The 18876-nt window shown below is 34.6% G+C and overlaps 3 protein-coding genes across 3 annotated transcripts; 2 read left to right on the top strand and 1 right to left on the bottom strand.

Annotated features, from left to right (window-relative positions):
• Positions 1-227: 227 nt before the first annotated feature.
• On the top strand, positions 228-5338 carry TRIADDRAFT_53019 (uncharacterized protein; the record flags this gene model as incomplete). The annotated part of the gene is made up of 8 exons (XM_002109747.1): positions 228-1106; positions 2895-3481; positions 3594-3705; positions 3815-3924; positions 4009-4083; positions 4184-4343; positions 4420-4542; positions 4619-5338. 8 exons carry the CDS (start codon positions 228-230, stop codon positions 5336-5338), a joined length of 2766 nt encoding a protein of 921 aa, XP_002109783.1.
• Positions 5339-7596: 2258 nt separating this feature from the next.
• On the top strand, positions 7597-9831 carry TRIADDRAFT_53018 (uncharacterized protein; the record flags this gene model as incomplete). Its single annotated transcript, XM_002109746.1, has 1 exon — positions 7597-9831. The coding sequence occupies one exon, from the start codon at positions 7597-7599 to the stop codon at positions 9829-9831; it is 2235 nt and encodes a 744-aa protein (XP_002109782.1).
• A 3316-nt stretch (positions 9832-13147) lies between these two features.
• On the bottom strand, positions 13148-18175 carry TRIADDRAFT_21692 (uncharacterized protein; the record flags this gene model as incomplete). Its single annotated transcript, XM_002109179.1, has 19 exons — positions 13148-13312; positions 13392-13519; positions 13658-13898; positions 13996-14090; positions 14220-14327; positions 14398-14514; positions 14639-14891; positions 15015-15040; positions 15131-15203; positions 15325-15407; positions 15493-15583; positions 15964-16008; positions 16089-16179; positions 16804-16894; positions 16994-17122; positions 17215-17273; positions 17352-17451; positions 17786-17829; positions 17964-18175. Coding segments are annotated over 19 exons (2151 nt in total), but the record flags the coding sequence as incomplete, so codon positions are not given.
• Positions 18176-18876: the final 701 nt, after the last annotated feature.

The following is an 18876-nucleotide window of genomic DNA, read 5'->3' as shown; positions in this document are numbered from 1 at the left end:
TACTGACTGTACACCGTATGTACTCGTATGTACTCGTATGTAGCTTAGTTAATCTCGTTAAGATTAAAATTGAAACTTTACTTATTTGTTGACCCAAACTACGACATCAAATATCCCTATTATCTTATTGCTCAATTAACAAGCAGCTTTTTATTTTAATCGATCATCAACGTTGTTAATGTGACATTTGGTCACATTGATCGCTACTAAAATTGAATAAAGGAAACATGCTTAATAGTGAAGTTGGAGTTGCAAAAGGCGAGTTGCATGGAGGACGCGCTCGTATTAGCATAACCAGTGTTGACGACCAGTTGTTGAATAACGTAGCTTGTGGTATTAAGAAACAAACAGTTAAGAAATCTTCTGATAAAAACTTTATTAATAAGCATTACAACCATCGGTCCGAGCAAGAATCTCAAGTTAATAGTAAAAGGATAGACGATAACGATAGTGCTACTAGTCATCATGGCAGTAGTACAGGTATTAGCAGTAATCAAGATGAAGGTAATTGGTCACTTGGTACCCCACTACGAAGCTTACTCGGTAAGGTTGTCAAAGCTGTCACCAGAATTTCTTCTGGATATCAGGCGAATACGATCGCAGCTAATGTTAATGGACTAGATGATTCACAATGTGGTGAAAATTACAGAAAATCTTCGAGCGGCTCTACTAGTAGTAGTAAAAGTAAAAATCAATCAAGCGTTAGCTCCCTAACCCATGGCAAAGTACCTGGTGTATCTGGATTGAGAAATCATGGCAACACTTGTTTCATGAATGCCATTGTGCAGTGTTTATGCAATACAGATTCATTAGCAAAATATTTTGTCTTAGGCGAATATAAAATGGACGTCAAACGTCGAAAAAAATCGAAAAATTTAACAACTAATGGTGAATTGACCGAGCAAATTGCTGTGTTATTAAAAGGGATGTGGACATGCCGCTACGATGCACAAATGTCTAGTGATTTTAAAGCTGTGGTTGGTAAATATTGTAGCCAGTATCGTGGTTCTAATCAACATGATGCTCAAGAATTTCTGTTGTGGTTACTGGACAAAATTCATGAAGATTTAAATCGTGCTGTTAAGAGTAAATACAAAGCGACCAAGGTCAGTTGATAGCGTCTACCATAATACACAAATGTAGTTAATACGCGTAGTTAATACTGTAACACTAGCAGTAAGTCTCTTTTATCCCTTGCCCATTCGTTGTATATTGAGGTACAACGAAAATATTGGAAGCTCCTGCTAGGGAGTTTCACTTGAAATATTTTTTGTTTTGTCAATCTAAAATGGAAGATGTACAGTATAACGCGTAGAATTATAGTTACTGTATTTATTTATGTACTGTACTGTATATATGTATTAACGAAATCTGCTACAGCACAACTGACTAATGTAGTTTTGCACAGGGAATGTTATCCAAATTTTTCTGCTTGAGTTGCAAAATGCTAACTTAGTGATATCTTATTCTGTTTAATACTTTATAGTGATAGATTGAAATTTAAAGTTGATTATAATTGTAGAAAACTTGTTCGCAAATCTTGTATTTTGACAAGAGCAGGAGAAAAATTGGAATGTACTGTACAGTACAGTATGTGCCGCGTTCATACGCTAACTACTAGTGTACAGTATAACATTACACGATCCTGCTGACAACAGGGCTGTACTGTACTTTTCGGTATTGCACAGTACATACATTACAGTACAGTATTGTACAGTACTGTAGTATCTGGAATCTCCGTTTTAGTGATTTTAGTGACCGTAAAGTAAATACAAGAAGCTGACAGAGCTAAGTTCTGCACACTGTTTTAGTTGGACAAAACGTGCAAACGCTAAAGATCTTATCGAACGAATTGCTCCGTAAAATGTAAATTCGCTCATCTTATAGTATATGAGTTATGTAGCTATACAGTATACGCACAAATCAAGGCTACCCGTCACAACAGATATGCTCATACTGTATACTGTATGTATGCAAGTGCTGTTCACGCAATGCAAAAGCGATGAGAATGTTTCATGTAGAGACCATGACTTGATCTGATTTCATGCAACGCGCTTGTCAATGCTCGTTGACGATTACCTTCAAAGTTATCTATTTTATTTATGTATAGCGATAGAATCAGACATAATTGAGATCATTTTACCAGGTAGTCATCGTGCGTAATTGCCTATATTCTTATCGCTCTTTTTAATTTTACTGTAATCTTCTTTTAATTTAATCTTATAAATTCATTTAGTCAGTCTACACTTATCCATGCATATTCTGTACTCATTCAGTGTTAATGCATCTTTAAATAAGTATGTGTGCATTACTGTAGAAAGCGTAAAGGCTGTTCGTCTTCCATTTATGCTTTCTACTGTACTGTCACTTATTACAAATACCGACGCTGCTACCAACTTTATTATGAACAGGTTATTCATATTTTGACTCGTTCATCGTGTCATATCAACGATAATTGAATACCCTGGCAAAAATTAGTCTTGTGTCTCGATAGACTTTCGAAGGATTCTCATTGTGCATTTTCTTGATGCAAATATATGAACATGAATTACAAGATTGTAAAATAGTTCTTGATGAAAACCAATCTGTTATCTAGCTCAGGTGCTCCTCAGCAACAAACTGGCATTGAGAGCAATGCAAAAAGTACTGATACACAGTCTGTAAGACTTTGTGTGCATATATTTACCACGATAAACTAAACACCAATATCAACTTGATCTACATTAGCACTTATTCGGATTACGAACTAAACTTTTGCGTGTATACAGTATTTGTTACGCGGTATCTTTCCGATTATGTGACTATCAGTAAGGGTAACAACAATGCTGTCAAATGTGTAGACATTATTTTTATCAGAATTGTGTAACTTTGTTGCAATAAATGTCACATTCTAGGACAGTGTTGGTCGCCCGGTTGAAGCTGTTGCAGCCGAGGTTTTAGCTAACTATTGCAGATGTAATGATAGTTTTGTGTTGGATACTTTTCAAGCCTATTTGAGGTCATCTCTTACTTGCCCTTCCTGCAATCAACAGTCTAATACATTTGACCCATTTTTATGTGTATCATTGCCGCTATTACAGCGTGATACCCGATTTGTGTCAGCCACAGTTGTTTACTACGATTTATTAAAGCAGTGTTGCCGCTTTGGTGTTGATATATCGCCTGATGAGACGGTTGATAGTTTATGTAAGATATTCAGCCAGCAGACGAATATCAAGCCAGAATTAATGTTAGTGGCTAGTGTGGATTATTATGGGATTCGTCGTTTATTAAGCAGTAAAGACCTGGTGATGGATATTAGTAGTAACGATACCTGCTATATTATGGAGCTTCCGAACTGTATCGATGACGCTATGGAAACAACAGATCGGGCTAACATTGCTCCTAAAGCTACAGAAGAGACATATCAAGAAGTTAACAATTCAGAAACGATTGCCATTGTTATTATCAATAGGAGAGGTAGTGGATACACGGCAACCAGGTAGGATTCATTGCTGGGATAAAATTGTAACTGATGCAGGTCCCTTGTATGTATTAGTACTATCACCACACTAGTGTTTATAGAATGCTCAGGTTAGGTACTTTTCACATAGATTTGGCCGACCTGTTGCTTTTCGATGTCATCGCAACATTAGTTACGAAGATCTAGCTAAAGCTATTTTACGAAAGATTTCGGAGACGCTTACGGAAAGGATTAATTATGAGGTTGGAAATTGTACAATGCCTGCCGATTTTAAGCGCTATTATTTATAGCGTTGTTACACGTTACTCTTGAATCACTTCATGATTGCTTTATTCAATTTTGTAATATTAGTACTCCAATGATAATCCACCATTTGCCTTAAGACTTGTTAATGCTACAAAAGATTTGGGCCTATTGAATCAAACCGACGAATATCCTTTACAAAATCAAATTATAGACAGGTATACGTGCATCTATATATATTATTTCAATTTAGACTAGATATCTATCCATGACATATCCGATCGACTTTTACTTTTGTATAGAGCCCTGTCAGTATGTAAGAATTGTCCGTCTCACATTGAATTGATGATAGAATGGGACGCTGAAATGAAAGACAAGTAAGCTTGACAGTAACTACATATTAGCATGTTACGTAAAGTATCTTTCGTTAGTAATTAAATTTTAGTATTGTGCTTGCATGATTTACATCTATTAAAGGGATGAGCTTATAAATTTATTTTCGGAAACCCATATTAGAATCATAGGTTGTGTTATTGAAGAAAAACCAATAGAGGATATAACTGTTGCTGAGAAGGGGAATTTTCCTTCGAGTATTACGTTATATGATTGCTTAAAGATATATACCAAAGAAGAGAAGGTAATTGATCTTGTTACATAACTCTACGCCATAGCACTGGTACGAAAGATTAAAATAAACTTTTTACTTCATGTAGCTTTGTGAAGACAGTGAGTGGAATTGCTCAGCATGCCATAAAGTTCAACGTGGTATAACAAAGACATTAAGCATGTGGACATTACCAGAAGTGATGATTGTACATTTGAAGAGGTTTAAACAGGTTAGGATTGTCTATATTTATCATTACCAGTCAAGCTATAACGAATAATATGAGTTATGTTTTCTGTTATTCATAGATTGGAGCACATTTTACCAAATTACATGACATTGTAAGCTTCCCTATTGTTGGGCTAGATATGTCAGATTTTATCGGACGGCCAGATAGCGATGATATGCATAGTTACGGAAGTTATCGCAACCAACGAGATTTCAGGCATCAAAGTAGTATATATGATTTGTATGCCGTATGCAATCATCATGGAAACATGGGTAGCGGCCACTATACGGCATGTTGCAGAAATCCAAGTAACGGACGCTGGTATTCATTTGATGATGCTAGAGTTGAGGAAGTTTCAAGCGACTTTATTGTTACGAATGATGCCTATATACTGTTTTATGCCCAACGCACTGTTGGCGCCAATTTACTATACGACTATTTTGGAACCTCAGCTTTTTCTCATTGGACTGAAAAAGTCATATCTTTTTGTGTTGAAAGTTCGGAGGATTCTGACAATAATGAAACTATTAGCAAATCAGAATTGATAGAGTCCTCACTCGTGAAAACATGGAATGGAGCAGTTGATGCTAATAACATACTATCAACTGCAAACGAAGTCCCTAAAAGTGAGGCTAATGTCAATGAGATGGTTAATGTGAAATCAAGTGATGATTTTAGGAAAATAGAACAACCTAAGGATTACACTTCGCCCAATTCCGCAGAAAGTTGTGGCATCGATAGTGTAAGCGATTCTTACACAATTTCAAAATGTAAAGTTGTCGCAGAAACTGTCGTTTGATATTACAGTATTAGAAATTACGTGCGATTAAGTTGTTTTAGTTTAATGCGCGTTTAATTTTAGACATGCTATTAAAATGTTGATTATTTTGCTATTGCAATTGTTTTCCAATATTGGCGTATATGACATGGTTTTTATAGTTTTAGTATGGGTCATACTGTGAATAGTGAATACTAATGGGATAGTTTATAACAAGGAGAGTATTTAAAAAGTCATGATTTGTTATGTTACAAACTAAAATGCTAATGCGGTAAATTATATGTTTGAATCATCCTACTATACTCGTATTATAAAATACAAATGGTTTTGCTGGGATAGGCCTGCTTGGCTTAGGGCCTAATATTTCGAGAAATAAATTTTATACTTGTATATTATACAACTATCCATCCACTTACCAAACAATATTGAGATTATTTCTTATCAAATTTGAGATCTATATTAATGCTGAATAATGTACATACTGTTTGAAGTTTGAATCATAGCTTCATATCGCTGCTAGAGCAAGATATTCGCTTATATTGCATCCGCACGGCTCCTGTTCCTGCTTGTGCTTTACATTGTAAACTGAATGATAAATTGTATTTCTGAGCAGCGGATATGCCAATTTAAATACAGGCTTTACAGCTTTTAATGCTCGATTTATACCTGACATATTTTATTGATAAACTATTCATATTTTATTTGGCAGCTAGCGTGTAATTATTAATCAATTATATTATTAAAGGGATGCAGAAAATCGTTGTTCATTTATTAGGAACGAATTAGTAATTGACATTATATTGGTGATTGATTTGCTCGCTTGTAGTACAGACTTATTCCGCCAAACTGGTACTAGCAAGCTTGCAAAGTTGACGACCGTTGCATAAAAAAGTGTAGAGCATTTTTCTAAACCGTAAAATACATCGCATGAATGAAGACAGTCGTTACTTTGTAAAGTAACGAGTTGTTTCGTAAATAATTACGGTGTTATCATACTGTTATTTATTTAGAGAAATAGCAATAGATAATTCAGTAAATACGTAGTAATGTAGTAATATCCTGTAATTTTACAATATATCACAGTTGCAGTAGGCACCAGTGTCCTGCATTTAACTAAATATTTGCCTGTTTCAAATTTCTACCAAATTATTTTGTCCACCGCCCACCCGCCCAATACAGTACGTACACTGGTAGGCAATATCTTAGCACGATTAAAACACTTAGTGCAGTTCTTACTTTGTATAATTACAATAGTTGCCCCGTTATAGTAAGAATGATGCACTGTCTTCTAAACAATGAACACTAATGTGATAGTGATGCGATATTTAAGTGTAGAGAACAATCACTGAAAGTTTGCTTGTCGACGACCGAAAGAGTAATCCATCTAGAGACCGCTCATTGTACTGTGTTTCGATTCAAAAAAAAAAAAAAAAAAATATTATATTATGCAGTACGCTACCAAAGTCATGTTTACATCCTAAATTGTTTAACTGTAGAAAAAATGATGTCACCCTGCAGTTTGTACTGTAGCGAAAGTTGTGCTTTGTACTGTACTGTATAGTACAGTACCGTAAGGTCCAACATACTATACACAAGCCTATCTCAAGCTCCTATACAACATTAGCTACTGTACGCTACTTTGTGTGAGGGTCCACGACTAGGATCGACTCTACGATACTAAGTACTCTGCTACAGTACCTACTACCTAGGATAAGGGTGACATCATTTTTTTCGACACACAGTACAGTACTACAGTACTGCACACTCTACAGTACAGTACATACTGTACAGTACACTGTGACGTTTTCACAAAGCCTCAGGGACCGTAGACCCGGACCCTGAACGAGACCGGGACTCGTCAAAAAATTAGACTGCCGGCCGATCCCTCTTTCGCTAGAGCTTACGGTACAGACGTACGGTTACAGTCATACGAAATCCATACAGTGGACTACTAGCGAAAGGATGGTCGAAGTTACTACTGACAAGTATTGTACAGTACGTTGCTGTTACTGTAGCACAGTTGACACTAAATAAATGAAATTGGAACTTTCTACTCTAGTTTGGTTCAAATACTGAACAGTAATTTACTACTAGGGCTGGTTTTAGCTAAATAAAATAAAGAAAACTGAATTGAAGCGGTAGTTAGTGTTGCACTGCACTGTACTAGACGCTAACCAACTTTGATTGTGGTGACTGGACCGTTTTAGAACTAATTCCATTAATTAATTGTTAAGGGAAATTGAAAGTTTGGTATGTTAGTGCTGCAGCTGTGAGACTCCATGGCAGAAAAGAACTCATTACAGTCACCAGACCTTATCGTCGCTAGCCAATTAGGGCATTTATCCATCGATCAGTTACCGCCTGAGGAAGATGCTTCGCATCAAATACACGCCGCAGAATCCACCCCAGGTTTGACCTTGCAGGATTTACCTGACGAAATGTTAACTCGAGTCATGGAATTCCTTCTTGGGTGTGATGTGGCCAGAATGGCATGTTGCTGTCGTGCCTTTGCGTATATCGCTAGCTCGGAATATCTTTGGAAACAAAAAATCATGACTGAGTTGACAAGTAAACCAGTGTTAGTCGACGGCGATACATACTATCGCTATTATAGTAAAAGCTATTTAGGGTACAAGTACCATCAGAGATTGTTTCCACGATTTAAGCCTCCAAGTGATACATCTCTTCGATGTTATTACCAATTTGTCCTAGGATCTTATAATCACAATTATCAGCAAATGATTTATGATTCTACCGGTAATAATAATAATTCATTAAAATCGACAATCAAATGGATCTCTTATGTTTCTTCTTCGTCGAATAATACTGGTGATCGTGTAACAGAGATAAATTTATTTCTAATTCAAGCCATGCGCGATGGCTTCGATGTGTGGGGATCTACGTTAATACGTCTTGGTGCTGATATTAATCGTTATGCCGCTGATAATAAAGCCAAACGTACTGTACCTTTCACTCGAAATTTCGGTAATAGTAATGGTGGCAAATATAACCATCCTGTTCGTGTAGCTATTGTAAAAGGTCATACCCATTGCTTACGGTTATTATTGAATCGTGGAGCCAATATTAACCACTTAGCTAGAAAACGTGTTAACTCAACGTTGTTCCATTTAGCTGCTTTTTCTCATCAAATGGAGTGCTTACAAGTCCTAATCACTAAAATTGCTGATGCTTATGTTATGCCTAGCCTACATAAACTCGTCATGTGTAATAATATTGAACGGCTACGTTCAGTTTTAAAGACATGCTCAGTTGACGAGGTTAATGAACAAGATCGATGTTGTTGTACAGCACTGTGGTGGGCGCTTATATTAGGATATGTCGAATGTGTAGGATTATTGCTTACTCACCATGCTAGGACGGCCAAGATCGGTGGTGCAAATGAATCTCGCCAGCCGACCATGTCGGCTTTGGCAGCCGTATTACGATGGAAGCAATTAGACTGTTTAAAATTACTAGTTCAAAATCGATATTGCTTATATGAAGATTTACAAATAACTGAGTATCTTGGCAATTTCAACACATTAGAAGTAGCTACGCGGAGTAATTTTAGCCAAGGTGTTCAATACTTAATTTCAGAACATTCATTCTCTCCACGATCTGAAAGTTGTCGAGCATTGCTATTAGCTGCTACCCATGGCTGTTGTGATAGTTTACAAGTTTTGATTAATGAAGGTGCTGTTATTGATCAAAGAATACATTTGTTATCTACAAGAGAAAGAGATCCATTGCGACGAATTGATATGTTCTTACAGTTATTACAAGCCGAAGATTACCACTTATTTTGTCCGTTACTATCAACTGCGAAATATTACCACCCTGAATGTATGCAATTACTGCTAAAAGCTGGTGCTAATACGAATATTATCTATGGGGATTATGGCTCTATCCCCAAAACAGTAGCACTACTAGAAATCGTTGTTTATAACTACTTCAAGAAAATCAGTTTACAACCTGATAAGAATCCCATGACTGAAGAATTAGATATATTAGTTGCTATTGTTAGCAATAATCAATTTGACGTTGAGAAATCATTTACTCAAATAACAGCATTTAACTGCTTGAAATTACTATTAGAACATGGTAGTGATGTGAATGCATGCTATGAGAACGGTCGGACGGTATTACATGAGTTATTATGCTGTAACAATAAGCCACAGTTTAATCATTCTTTATTTCAAACAAGATTTGATAAATTGATTGAACATTGCTTAAATATGTGCATTTTATATAATGCTGATGTTAATAAATGTGATAAAGGTGCTAATAGTCCCCTGCATGAAGCTGCTGCTAGTTTGAAACCATCTTGGATTGCCTTATTGTTAAATTCTGGTGCCAGACCCAATATCTTGAATAAGAACTTAGTAACACCTCGACAACTAATCAAGATGAATACAATCCATAATATAAACATTGCCAATGCTGCAGTAGTTAAGGAATGTGTTCGACTATTATTTGAAGCCGAGAAAGCTACTGGACAAGTTAATCTTATGTAATCAGTTTTAAGTATTTAATCAAATAATTCATCTAGTGATGCCAGACTAAAGTTGTTGTACAACTTACTTCTCATGCTAACCATTCTGATTAAATTATACCCATTACTAATTTAAATTAATTAGACAGCTTATTTGACTTCACCAACAAATACGATGTGTTAATAACGCATTCAAATATATAAATATATATATATATGCGTACTTACAATTAGTGTTTCACAATTAAGTTCTGGAAATACTGTTTGTTTGTTATTGATAGTGAAATGTTACGACATTCTGTAAATTGCATAAATACAATTATGTGTATATTTCATTGCACGCCAGTGATACATTAATTTTTCATTTATATCCGAGGATTGATCAACCAACTATGAAATTTAGCTTATTTTATTTTTATATAAATGTAGATATATTACGCTCTTATTTTATCGAATAATTGTTTAAGTATCTACTAATTTCATTAATCACTTTGGTAATCCGCATGTTAGCTGCTAACTTTACCACTTATTACCACTATATAAGATCGAGCACTTCTGTCTAGTTGTAAATGAATCAGCTATCTAATATTTGGTACAAGAAAGATCAGTACACGTGAAGTGAGTTTTTAGTGCTATCACTATAATTATCAGTGTTGATTACGTATGGTTTCTATTACAAGGATCTAATGGCTAACGTATCTATGAATTTAATATAATAAATTTGTTTTCAAAAGGCACTATCACAATCCGTGTAGGTGGCTTGTTTTTATGTGTCGTATACGTAGTGTATACCGTACTGTATATTTATCCACAGTCAATTATTATCTTGCTTGAAGTAAGGTGAACGAAACTAGTAAAGTTCTAGCATGGACTTTTAAAGATATCTTTCTTAATAGTCCATGGTTCTGGCTTTAATTATACTGTAGTCCAGTCAAGTGATGCTAAGAATGTAGATCATTGTTGGGATATTGCAACTGGTTGACTTTGCGTAAACATTTATTGATAGTTTCTGTACTTATATTACAACGATTTCCTTTTGTCAGTGCCGTCCTCCACTTTTGCTCGCTGGTTCTTGTCCAATGATTGCAAATGCTATCAATCTTTCTTTTCAACTTTTCTTCATCGGCGACTTTAGGTTGTTTTATTGTATCATGATCAGAACTAGTGTAGAATTTGAATGAAGATAGCCTACATAAAATCAATTCTTTACAATGAGTTGAAGCATGTGAGTAAAACAGATCCTTTCATAGCGACTAACGTAGTTAATTATCTCGCTGCATTGCCGATGGTACCTTGTGGGTTATACTAATTATAATCTCATCGGCTACTACGGACGTCAGTACTCGTATTGGAGGTTAACGCTATACTTACTCACTTAATTACATACAGTGAAAAACATGAATCTGTGCAGGTTACTTCGTATGCTGTACAGTATGCGCATTATTACATATTCATATTTAATAAGTGTGTGTATATAGTAGAAGAAAATACCATAGACTACTGGATTGTATATCTAGTAGTCTGTAGAAATACTACCCGTACGTAAGTTATCTCTGAGCGACTTTAATTCGATTGTATCCATTTCATAACGAGTATTGCGAAACTATGGTACTGTAATACAGAAATCGCTTTGTGTATTGCATTCTGTAGTGCATTCATATACGGCTATTTACTATACTGTACAGTATGTCAATACGATTCAATTAGAGTTCTGATATATGCCATGTAACAGCAAATCGTCATCAGTATTTAATATCATGTTAAATTATAGGTATTGGTACAGTATAGCATCTCAAATCATTTTATAAATGCAAAAAATCATCACTTGGTAAAATTATACATGTAAGCCACAAGTAGAGGTGCTTACAGTATAAATTCAACTTGAATTTTCATCGCGGTCTATCGTACAAATTTACAGTGGCCAATCTTGACCAAGGTGGTAGTACCGAGTTGACTGTCAGCGGTCATGACTTCTGGCATTCCTACATACGCGTATTAGATATTTCAACAGCACCTTCCAATAAATCTGCCACAACATTGTAAACTGTATATCGCATGTTTACACAAAGTGGATAGAATTCGAATTCCTGAGACGGCCATGATTCACGAATATGCTAGTTAAAGTTGACTAAGACAACTTACTAACTACTACTGAACATCGTGAGTCATAAATATTATATCTTATCTAGCATTACATAAATTTTGAGGGCAAGAATCATGAGAACGAATCGGCACCGCTAATTTATAAAGTTTATTATTATCTGTATCGTGAACCTAACTATTAAAAATAATTGTATATGAAATTATATAAGTCCTGATTATGATTCTTGATACTTTTATTTATTCCTTTACTCCAAAACTAACATATTCTGATACAATATTTTTGGGTAATTGATAACGCTTTCCAATAATACTATGCAGTTACATAGTAAGAAAATGCCACACTGTAGTTATAGAAGTGCACATGATTTTAGCTGTATTTTAATCACATGATAGACTATGGCTTCCAGTAAAATACAACGTTTTAGAATTTCATATCCAGTGTATTGCGTTGTAATGAACGTTGCGCATTAATATTTTCAAAATATACGAGTACAATTACTCGGCATAACCTGTAACATGTGAGCGTAAGGAATGCACCAATTGAAAATGACACATACAAGTTAAAAAAGGAGTGTGGTAAGCATCAAGATTTAATTATTTATTACATTAGATTTCTATTAAACTATAGTAATCCAAGCGTAAATTTTAATCGCAAAAATTAATAATATATTTAGGGGTAACACGATAACTTCTAAAGAATTTAACCGAATAGAATCTTAAATGCATACTGTAAAAGAATATCTAAATTAATTAATTTTAATGTTGCTGTCGTCTTATGGAATTCAATTTGACTTGGATGAATTTGTGTACCATTCAGTAGGACTTTCTTTGGTTCGGATCGTAAGCCAAGAATGGTGATATTTTGGATTGGAGGTATATAAAAGTGACAACAGTGACCCTGACGAAGTGACATCAAAAATAAATTATTAATTCTCTTAAGCAATATAATCATTGTATGACAATTCTATCAGTTGTCAATGTTCATATGATATAATTGAGCATAAGATTCTTACATTGTTAGTAACTTCAGATTTAATGATCATTTTTCCAGAAGCTTTGAACGCTTTATAAACCACAAATATACTTTACATAGTTTTCATAAAGAGACATGGATTAGAAGCAGTACATGGTAGCTAAGAGTGAAGCACGACTTTTGATTGAATTATAATACTATAAGTTCGGCTGTTTAAGCAGCCTTATCGCAAACAGTATAATCTATTTGATATAAAATAATATTACCTTGTCGTATTCAACGATATGCCATCATCGAAATAGTGTTTACCTATAGAGGTACTTTTCGAAGTAAGCGCTATGAGCAGTTTAAACGGATTGCGTCGTGTAGCAGTAGTTGTTAATGCTGGCCTCTGCATTGGAACGGTAACACCTCCGCGAATGTAGACCTTTATAAATATAATGAGTAAAATAACATGCTAATTGTCCTTTAAGAGATTGAATATAGGAAACTGTAGTGTCACTTACCGGGATTTTTTCAAGAGGGGCATTAATTGTCTTATGGCTACCTTTATGGTCATCGCCATATTCAAGTTTATACGTCAAGATATCATACCATTGCCCTTGAGGAAAGTAAGCTTTAACAGATTTTGCACCTATGACAGTATAAGTGTGCAAATAAATTCTTGTTAGATACCGTAGTTATTACACCAAGTTACCTACCTACATTGATAAGCACAGTGCGGTAGTCGTAAATATTTTAATACATAATGAACACATCGAATATACTGTACCTTTAGTCAGAACTGGACAAATTAGCAGTCCAGGTCCAACTAAAAATTGCTTATCAATTGAATAAGTATTAATATCATTCGGAAATTCAAAAAATAATGGTTCTAGCACAACTCCAGTCCTATGTTCTGCATTTGCGGTTGTTACTTGATAAAATAAGGTGTAATAATAAGGTAGCAGGCTATAACGTAGGGATAACACTTGAGAGCTAATACTCGCTACTGACTTCCAAGTGTATGGCTCCTGTTAAATAACAGCATATAAGTATCTATTAAATGCGCAGTATTGATACTTTTCTTATAGCTTCATTAGTACAATCGAAAGTAGTCAGTAGTGCTACCTGTGGTTTGGCACCTTTAGTGTTATGATTACGGGCAAATGGGTAAAAAGCACCTAATTCCATCCACCGAGCACAAAGTTCTTCATTACTGTCTCCTACGGTTGGATTTGATAACATTGCAAGAAAATACAATGAAGTAATTTCGTTTATCTTGGGCACAGATTAAGTGTTGATTTAACCAATGTATTATGATAACATCAATTAAACAAACTAATCGCAATTACCATTGAATCCGCAGATATCAGAACCAATCATAGGTATCCCGAATAACTGAAAGTTGAGTACACCAATGATACTGTTGTGCATATCGTCAAAGGTGGCATGATTGTCTCCTTGATTTATGAATAAAGGTTAGTGAGGATAATTATTTGATTTTCTAATATTTTATAAGAAGATTCTTACCTGTCCAATGGGCAGTATAAACTCCAGAACCAGGCCAGGTAGATCGACTTAGAACGAAAGGTCGCTTACTGGAGATGCTAATCAATGACTTATGAGTTGCTCTAGCCTCTAATAGTCCTACAATACCAAAGATACTTAACGTTAGTACCAGAGTTGTAAAAGTGGTTAGAACTTGTATCTAGGTACGTTAAGATTAACAGGTGATAATCTCTTGTATTTATCAATCTACGCATAAATTTACCATAAAGATTATGAGCATCGTACTCCAAGATACCATGATAATGTAATGCATCCATGTCAAGAGTTTTAGTATTTAGTGGTAATTGCTTGTTTACATTGTTAATTTTATAAGGAGGGCTATTGACATCTGCTTTAACGGTGTTGCTAATGTTGGTAAAACTCCTACGATGACATTCTCCGTTGCAAAAATTACTAATTTCATTCATATCAATCCATACTCCATCAAATTTGACCTTTTCACGGAATGACTGTATCTATAGAGTAATATTTTATTTTTATTCAGGTTATTAGAGAATTTATTTTACTTATTACCGTACGTGGCCTAAGATGTAATCGTATATATAACACATGTATTCTTATATTAGCTTCAGCATTACATGTTGTTTCCAGTAAGCCAAGGAAGCTAGAACAGAAAATAAAGAACTTGATTAATAAATTTATTTCTACTACAATAAAAGGATAATGATGTCATTCGCTTCCAGAATTACTATACCTGGGTTAAGGAAATCTGGGAAAGCGGTATATCCAGGCCATACTCTGCCTACAAATACTTTACCATTTTTATCCTACGAAATAAAATAAAAGATTCCTCAATATTGTCTTTAAAAGAAAATAAATGGTCATTTGTTTAAAGTGCATCGACATGACTGTTGCTGTTGCAAACAAACAATATTAACTTCGCACAACCTTAATGAATATATCATTTTTCAATCCTGTTAGATAAGGTTCATAACTGCTTGATGTAGATATACCACAATCGGTCATGATAACTAATTAAAACGAAATTATTTAAAGTTTAGAAAATAGTTAATTGAGACTGCTAGTTCTCTGTATGGATACGTGTCCCGACGTTACCGTAGTGTTGGAAATTGTCATGTAAGGTATTTGTGAAGTTTTGCATTCGTTTAAGTGGATAATTTATTGGATCCAACGTAAAATCTTTAGCCTGTTTAAAAATAAAGCTATATTAGCTATATAATTATAACCGAATATTTTTCTTTTCTATGATAATAGACCCTTAACATAGTGTTAACATAAAGTGATAGATTGTAGACGTCAAAAAATATTAGTGTAATTCATGTAGACTTAATCTGAATGACTTTCAATTGTGAGATTAAAAATTTATGATAAGAAGTGCTACAGCGTAAGCAAGACGGTAATTGGTAAAATTTGATATTTGTGTATCAACTGGGCAAGATATCAATCAATCATGCGGGCTTTTGTTAAGTGCTTTGAATGACCCTCAACTATTAAAGCAGTGAATAAACACGAAGACCCTATCACTGAGGCATAAGTTCGTATATTTAGCATTATGTTGGATCCTACCTTATCCATATAATCTATATCACTCCAAATTGTATCCAGTGGAATCTATGAAGACATCGATTACTTGTAAAATTATTTTGCGATACAGGTATGAAGTGAATAGAGAAAATATATATTTGATATACATTATTGTCATGGTATTTTTTCACCACGGTTTCAAGAGCTTCCACATTTCGATACCCGAATCGACTTTGATGAAATCCTAGCGACCAATATCTGAAATATAAAGGCTTTCCTTAAAAAAATTTGCTGATATTGAAGCGTGCATTATAATTAAACGGAAACAATTTATACAGCATTTCTAATTTATGCGAATAAATTTCGTTACAGTTATTACCCAACAATAATGTTATACTAGGTATTTTGATATTAATACAGGATCTACATATATGAGGTGACAGTACGATTATATGTCAGTAGGGCCCCGTCAAGAACATGTCTCTACTCTCATATTCTTTACTGAAATTATTCAACTAATGATACATGTTTATATTTGAACCCACATACGAAGTTTCAGTCGACTTAGTCAACGCTTACTATGTGCACCAACCTAAAATTTAATGTTACTAAGAATTTTACTCGAGCGATACTTCGCGTTAATCTTTTGGCCCTCGCCCACTATCTGCGCATTAACGGGGGCCTATAATTATTGCACAGTAGATAGCTTTTCAAGCGGACAAAAGCTAAGTATTATTGACTTAGCTAATATCAGGGATTAACCGCTTAGCAGTACTTTCTTTAATAGTAGCACATAAATAAATTTTTACATTTGTATAAATAATAATGTCGTTAATGCTACACGTCGATTTTGTCAATATATTGCAAGTTATTGTAACTTACGGTATCATCACAGGTCGACCAATAACGTCATGATACTGTTGCACGACGTCGTTAGCGGTGGGACCGAGGAAGAAGTAGAAGTCGAGAACACCTGATTAAAAGTAAAGTGATTAACTGTAATAACTTTCCCGTCATATTATAAAATTACAATAGCAGACAGCAGCTTAATTGATATTCTTTTAGTACATACCTCCGATAAGTTTATAGGTCAAGATATTGTTGTAATAGATTATATCCATTCCATTGCTGTTACGTAAAAATACACCGTGGGCATTACCATTGTGAGGACGGACATCTAAAAGGAACGGGTGAGATCCATCTGTAAGTGGAATTAAAAAGTTATCATGTTAGCATTGTACGCAAAAAAGTTTAGATTACTGCATTCCTTTAATGATGTAGTGAATACTGTACACAGATTGACTTTTGGTGGCGTTCCAATATCATGGTTCCAAAGCGTTAAGAATGTCCCACTAAAAGTATAGTGAAATGCTCGAATTAAAAAGCAAACGTTGAATTTATTAAACAATGCAACAAACTTATACACATACTTTGATATAAGAAAAGGGTCGATATGTTCCCCTAAGCCATAAAGGTGCGCATTTGAGGGGAGATGGGTACTGATTTCAAGATACTGATCATTGAAGAAAACTGTAATGAAGAAAAATAATGTTAGCTATTATAACGTATACCGTATATCATTCCAGTGTACAGTACATAAAACGTAAAATTTTCGATATGCGTTTGCAAGTTATATTTTTAAGGTTACAGATGGTATTAAAATTAATGGTCTCTTGGTTAAGGAGGCTATTGGCTATGATAACTTGCTATTTCACTAGTCAATTACTGTGCAAGCGACAGTATACTTACTTTATACGTAATTTATAACAATGTCTTACATAAATAAAAAATTAGTAAATATCTACAGTTAGATTGTGAAAAGAGATATATGAAAGATATTAGTATAATGGAGTTACATTCTTACGAGGAGTATTTGATGTATTAAAGAGCACTTCTTTAGTGGTTGCTCTACGGCAGAAAAATTCGAATTGACGTTAGTATTGAAAACAAAGGGCGATGCATCAAGATAATCAGAATACGGAGTAGAGATTGAAATCAGCAATATCGATCATCAGCGTACATCATACTGTTGATGCGTTTACCTAATCACTGCAAAGAAAAAAGGCTGGCCAATTTCCGCGTATTCAACTTTATATAGCTTTATATGCTCTGCGAACGAATCTGATTTTGGTACGGGAGATACCGATGCAGGAACTTCCCATCTCTTCGATTTAGGGTCAGAAATTTTAATATGCAATCTGGATGGAATTTGATATTCGATATGGACATCCAACGGACTAATAGCGGCTCCATATGGTCCGTCTTTAGTTGATGAAAAAAACAGTTTGACTTCATTAATAGTAGAACGTACATAATTGCATAAATAGAGGTAATTAATAACTGAAGTTTGCAGAATTATGGATAAGTTTTACCTGGTCCTTTGTGCATCAGGGTCATCTTGAGGTTGGAAAAAGACGGAAAAATAAAAAAGCAAACAGAAAGAGATTATGATGAAGTAAAATGTTTCTATGGAACATATTGAAAGCCATTGTAGTAAAAAGATTAAGAATAATAATATTTAGTCAACTTATAATTGCAATGCAGTACATAATATAATATTATTGTTATTATCCTGTCATTAAATTAGGTGCGATAAAAGTAAAAGTTACATTATCAATTAATAGGCGTCCTGTTAATTATACGTAATTACAGTATCATGCCTACAGTACCTTGATACCCGAGGAAATGCGAGTAATGTTGTAAACGATATACTTTCGTCCGCCAGCATTCTTAGCGAAGCAGTACGGAATGCCATGCTAAATAAGAAAACATCATCGAAATTAATCCTCTACTCCAATATATAAGTATACCAGCAACAAAATACCTGAGAGGAATCCCAGCAACATCCTTTTGCTTTACATTGTTTCTGAGTTGTCCCTTTATGACCTAAACGCATGTTTTAAAGTAGAGTAAGTTATTAGTCAGGGTGAGACCGCAAAAACATCACGTAACGAT

Source organism: Trichoplax adhaerens, genomic scaffold (assembly GCF_000150275.1).
Source record: "Trichoplax adhaerens TRIADscaffold_2 genomic scaffold, whole genome shotgun sequence".
NCBI classification, from domain to species: Eukaryota; Metazoa; Placozoa; class Uniplacotomia; order Trichoplacea; family Trichoplacidae; genus Trichoplax; species Trichoplax adhaerens.
Note: the sequence above shows the minus strand (reverse complement) of the source record. Positions and strands in the feature narration are given on the sequence as shown.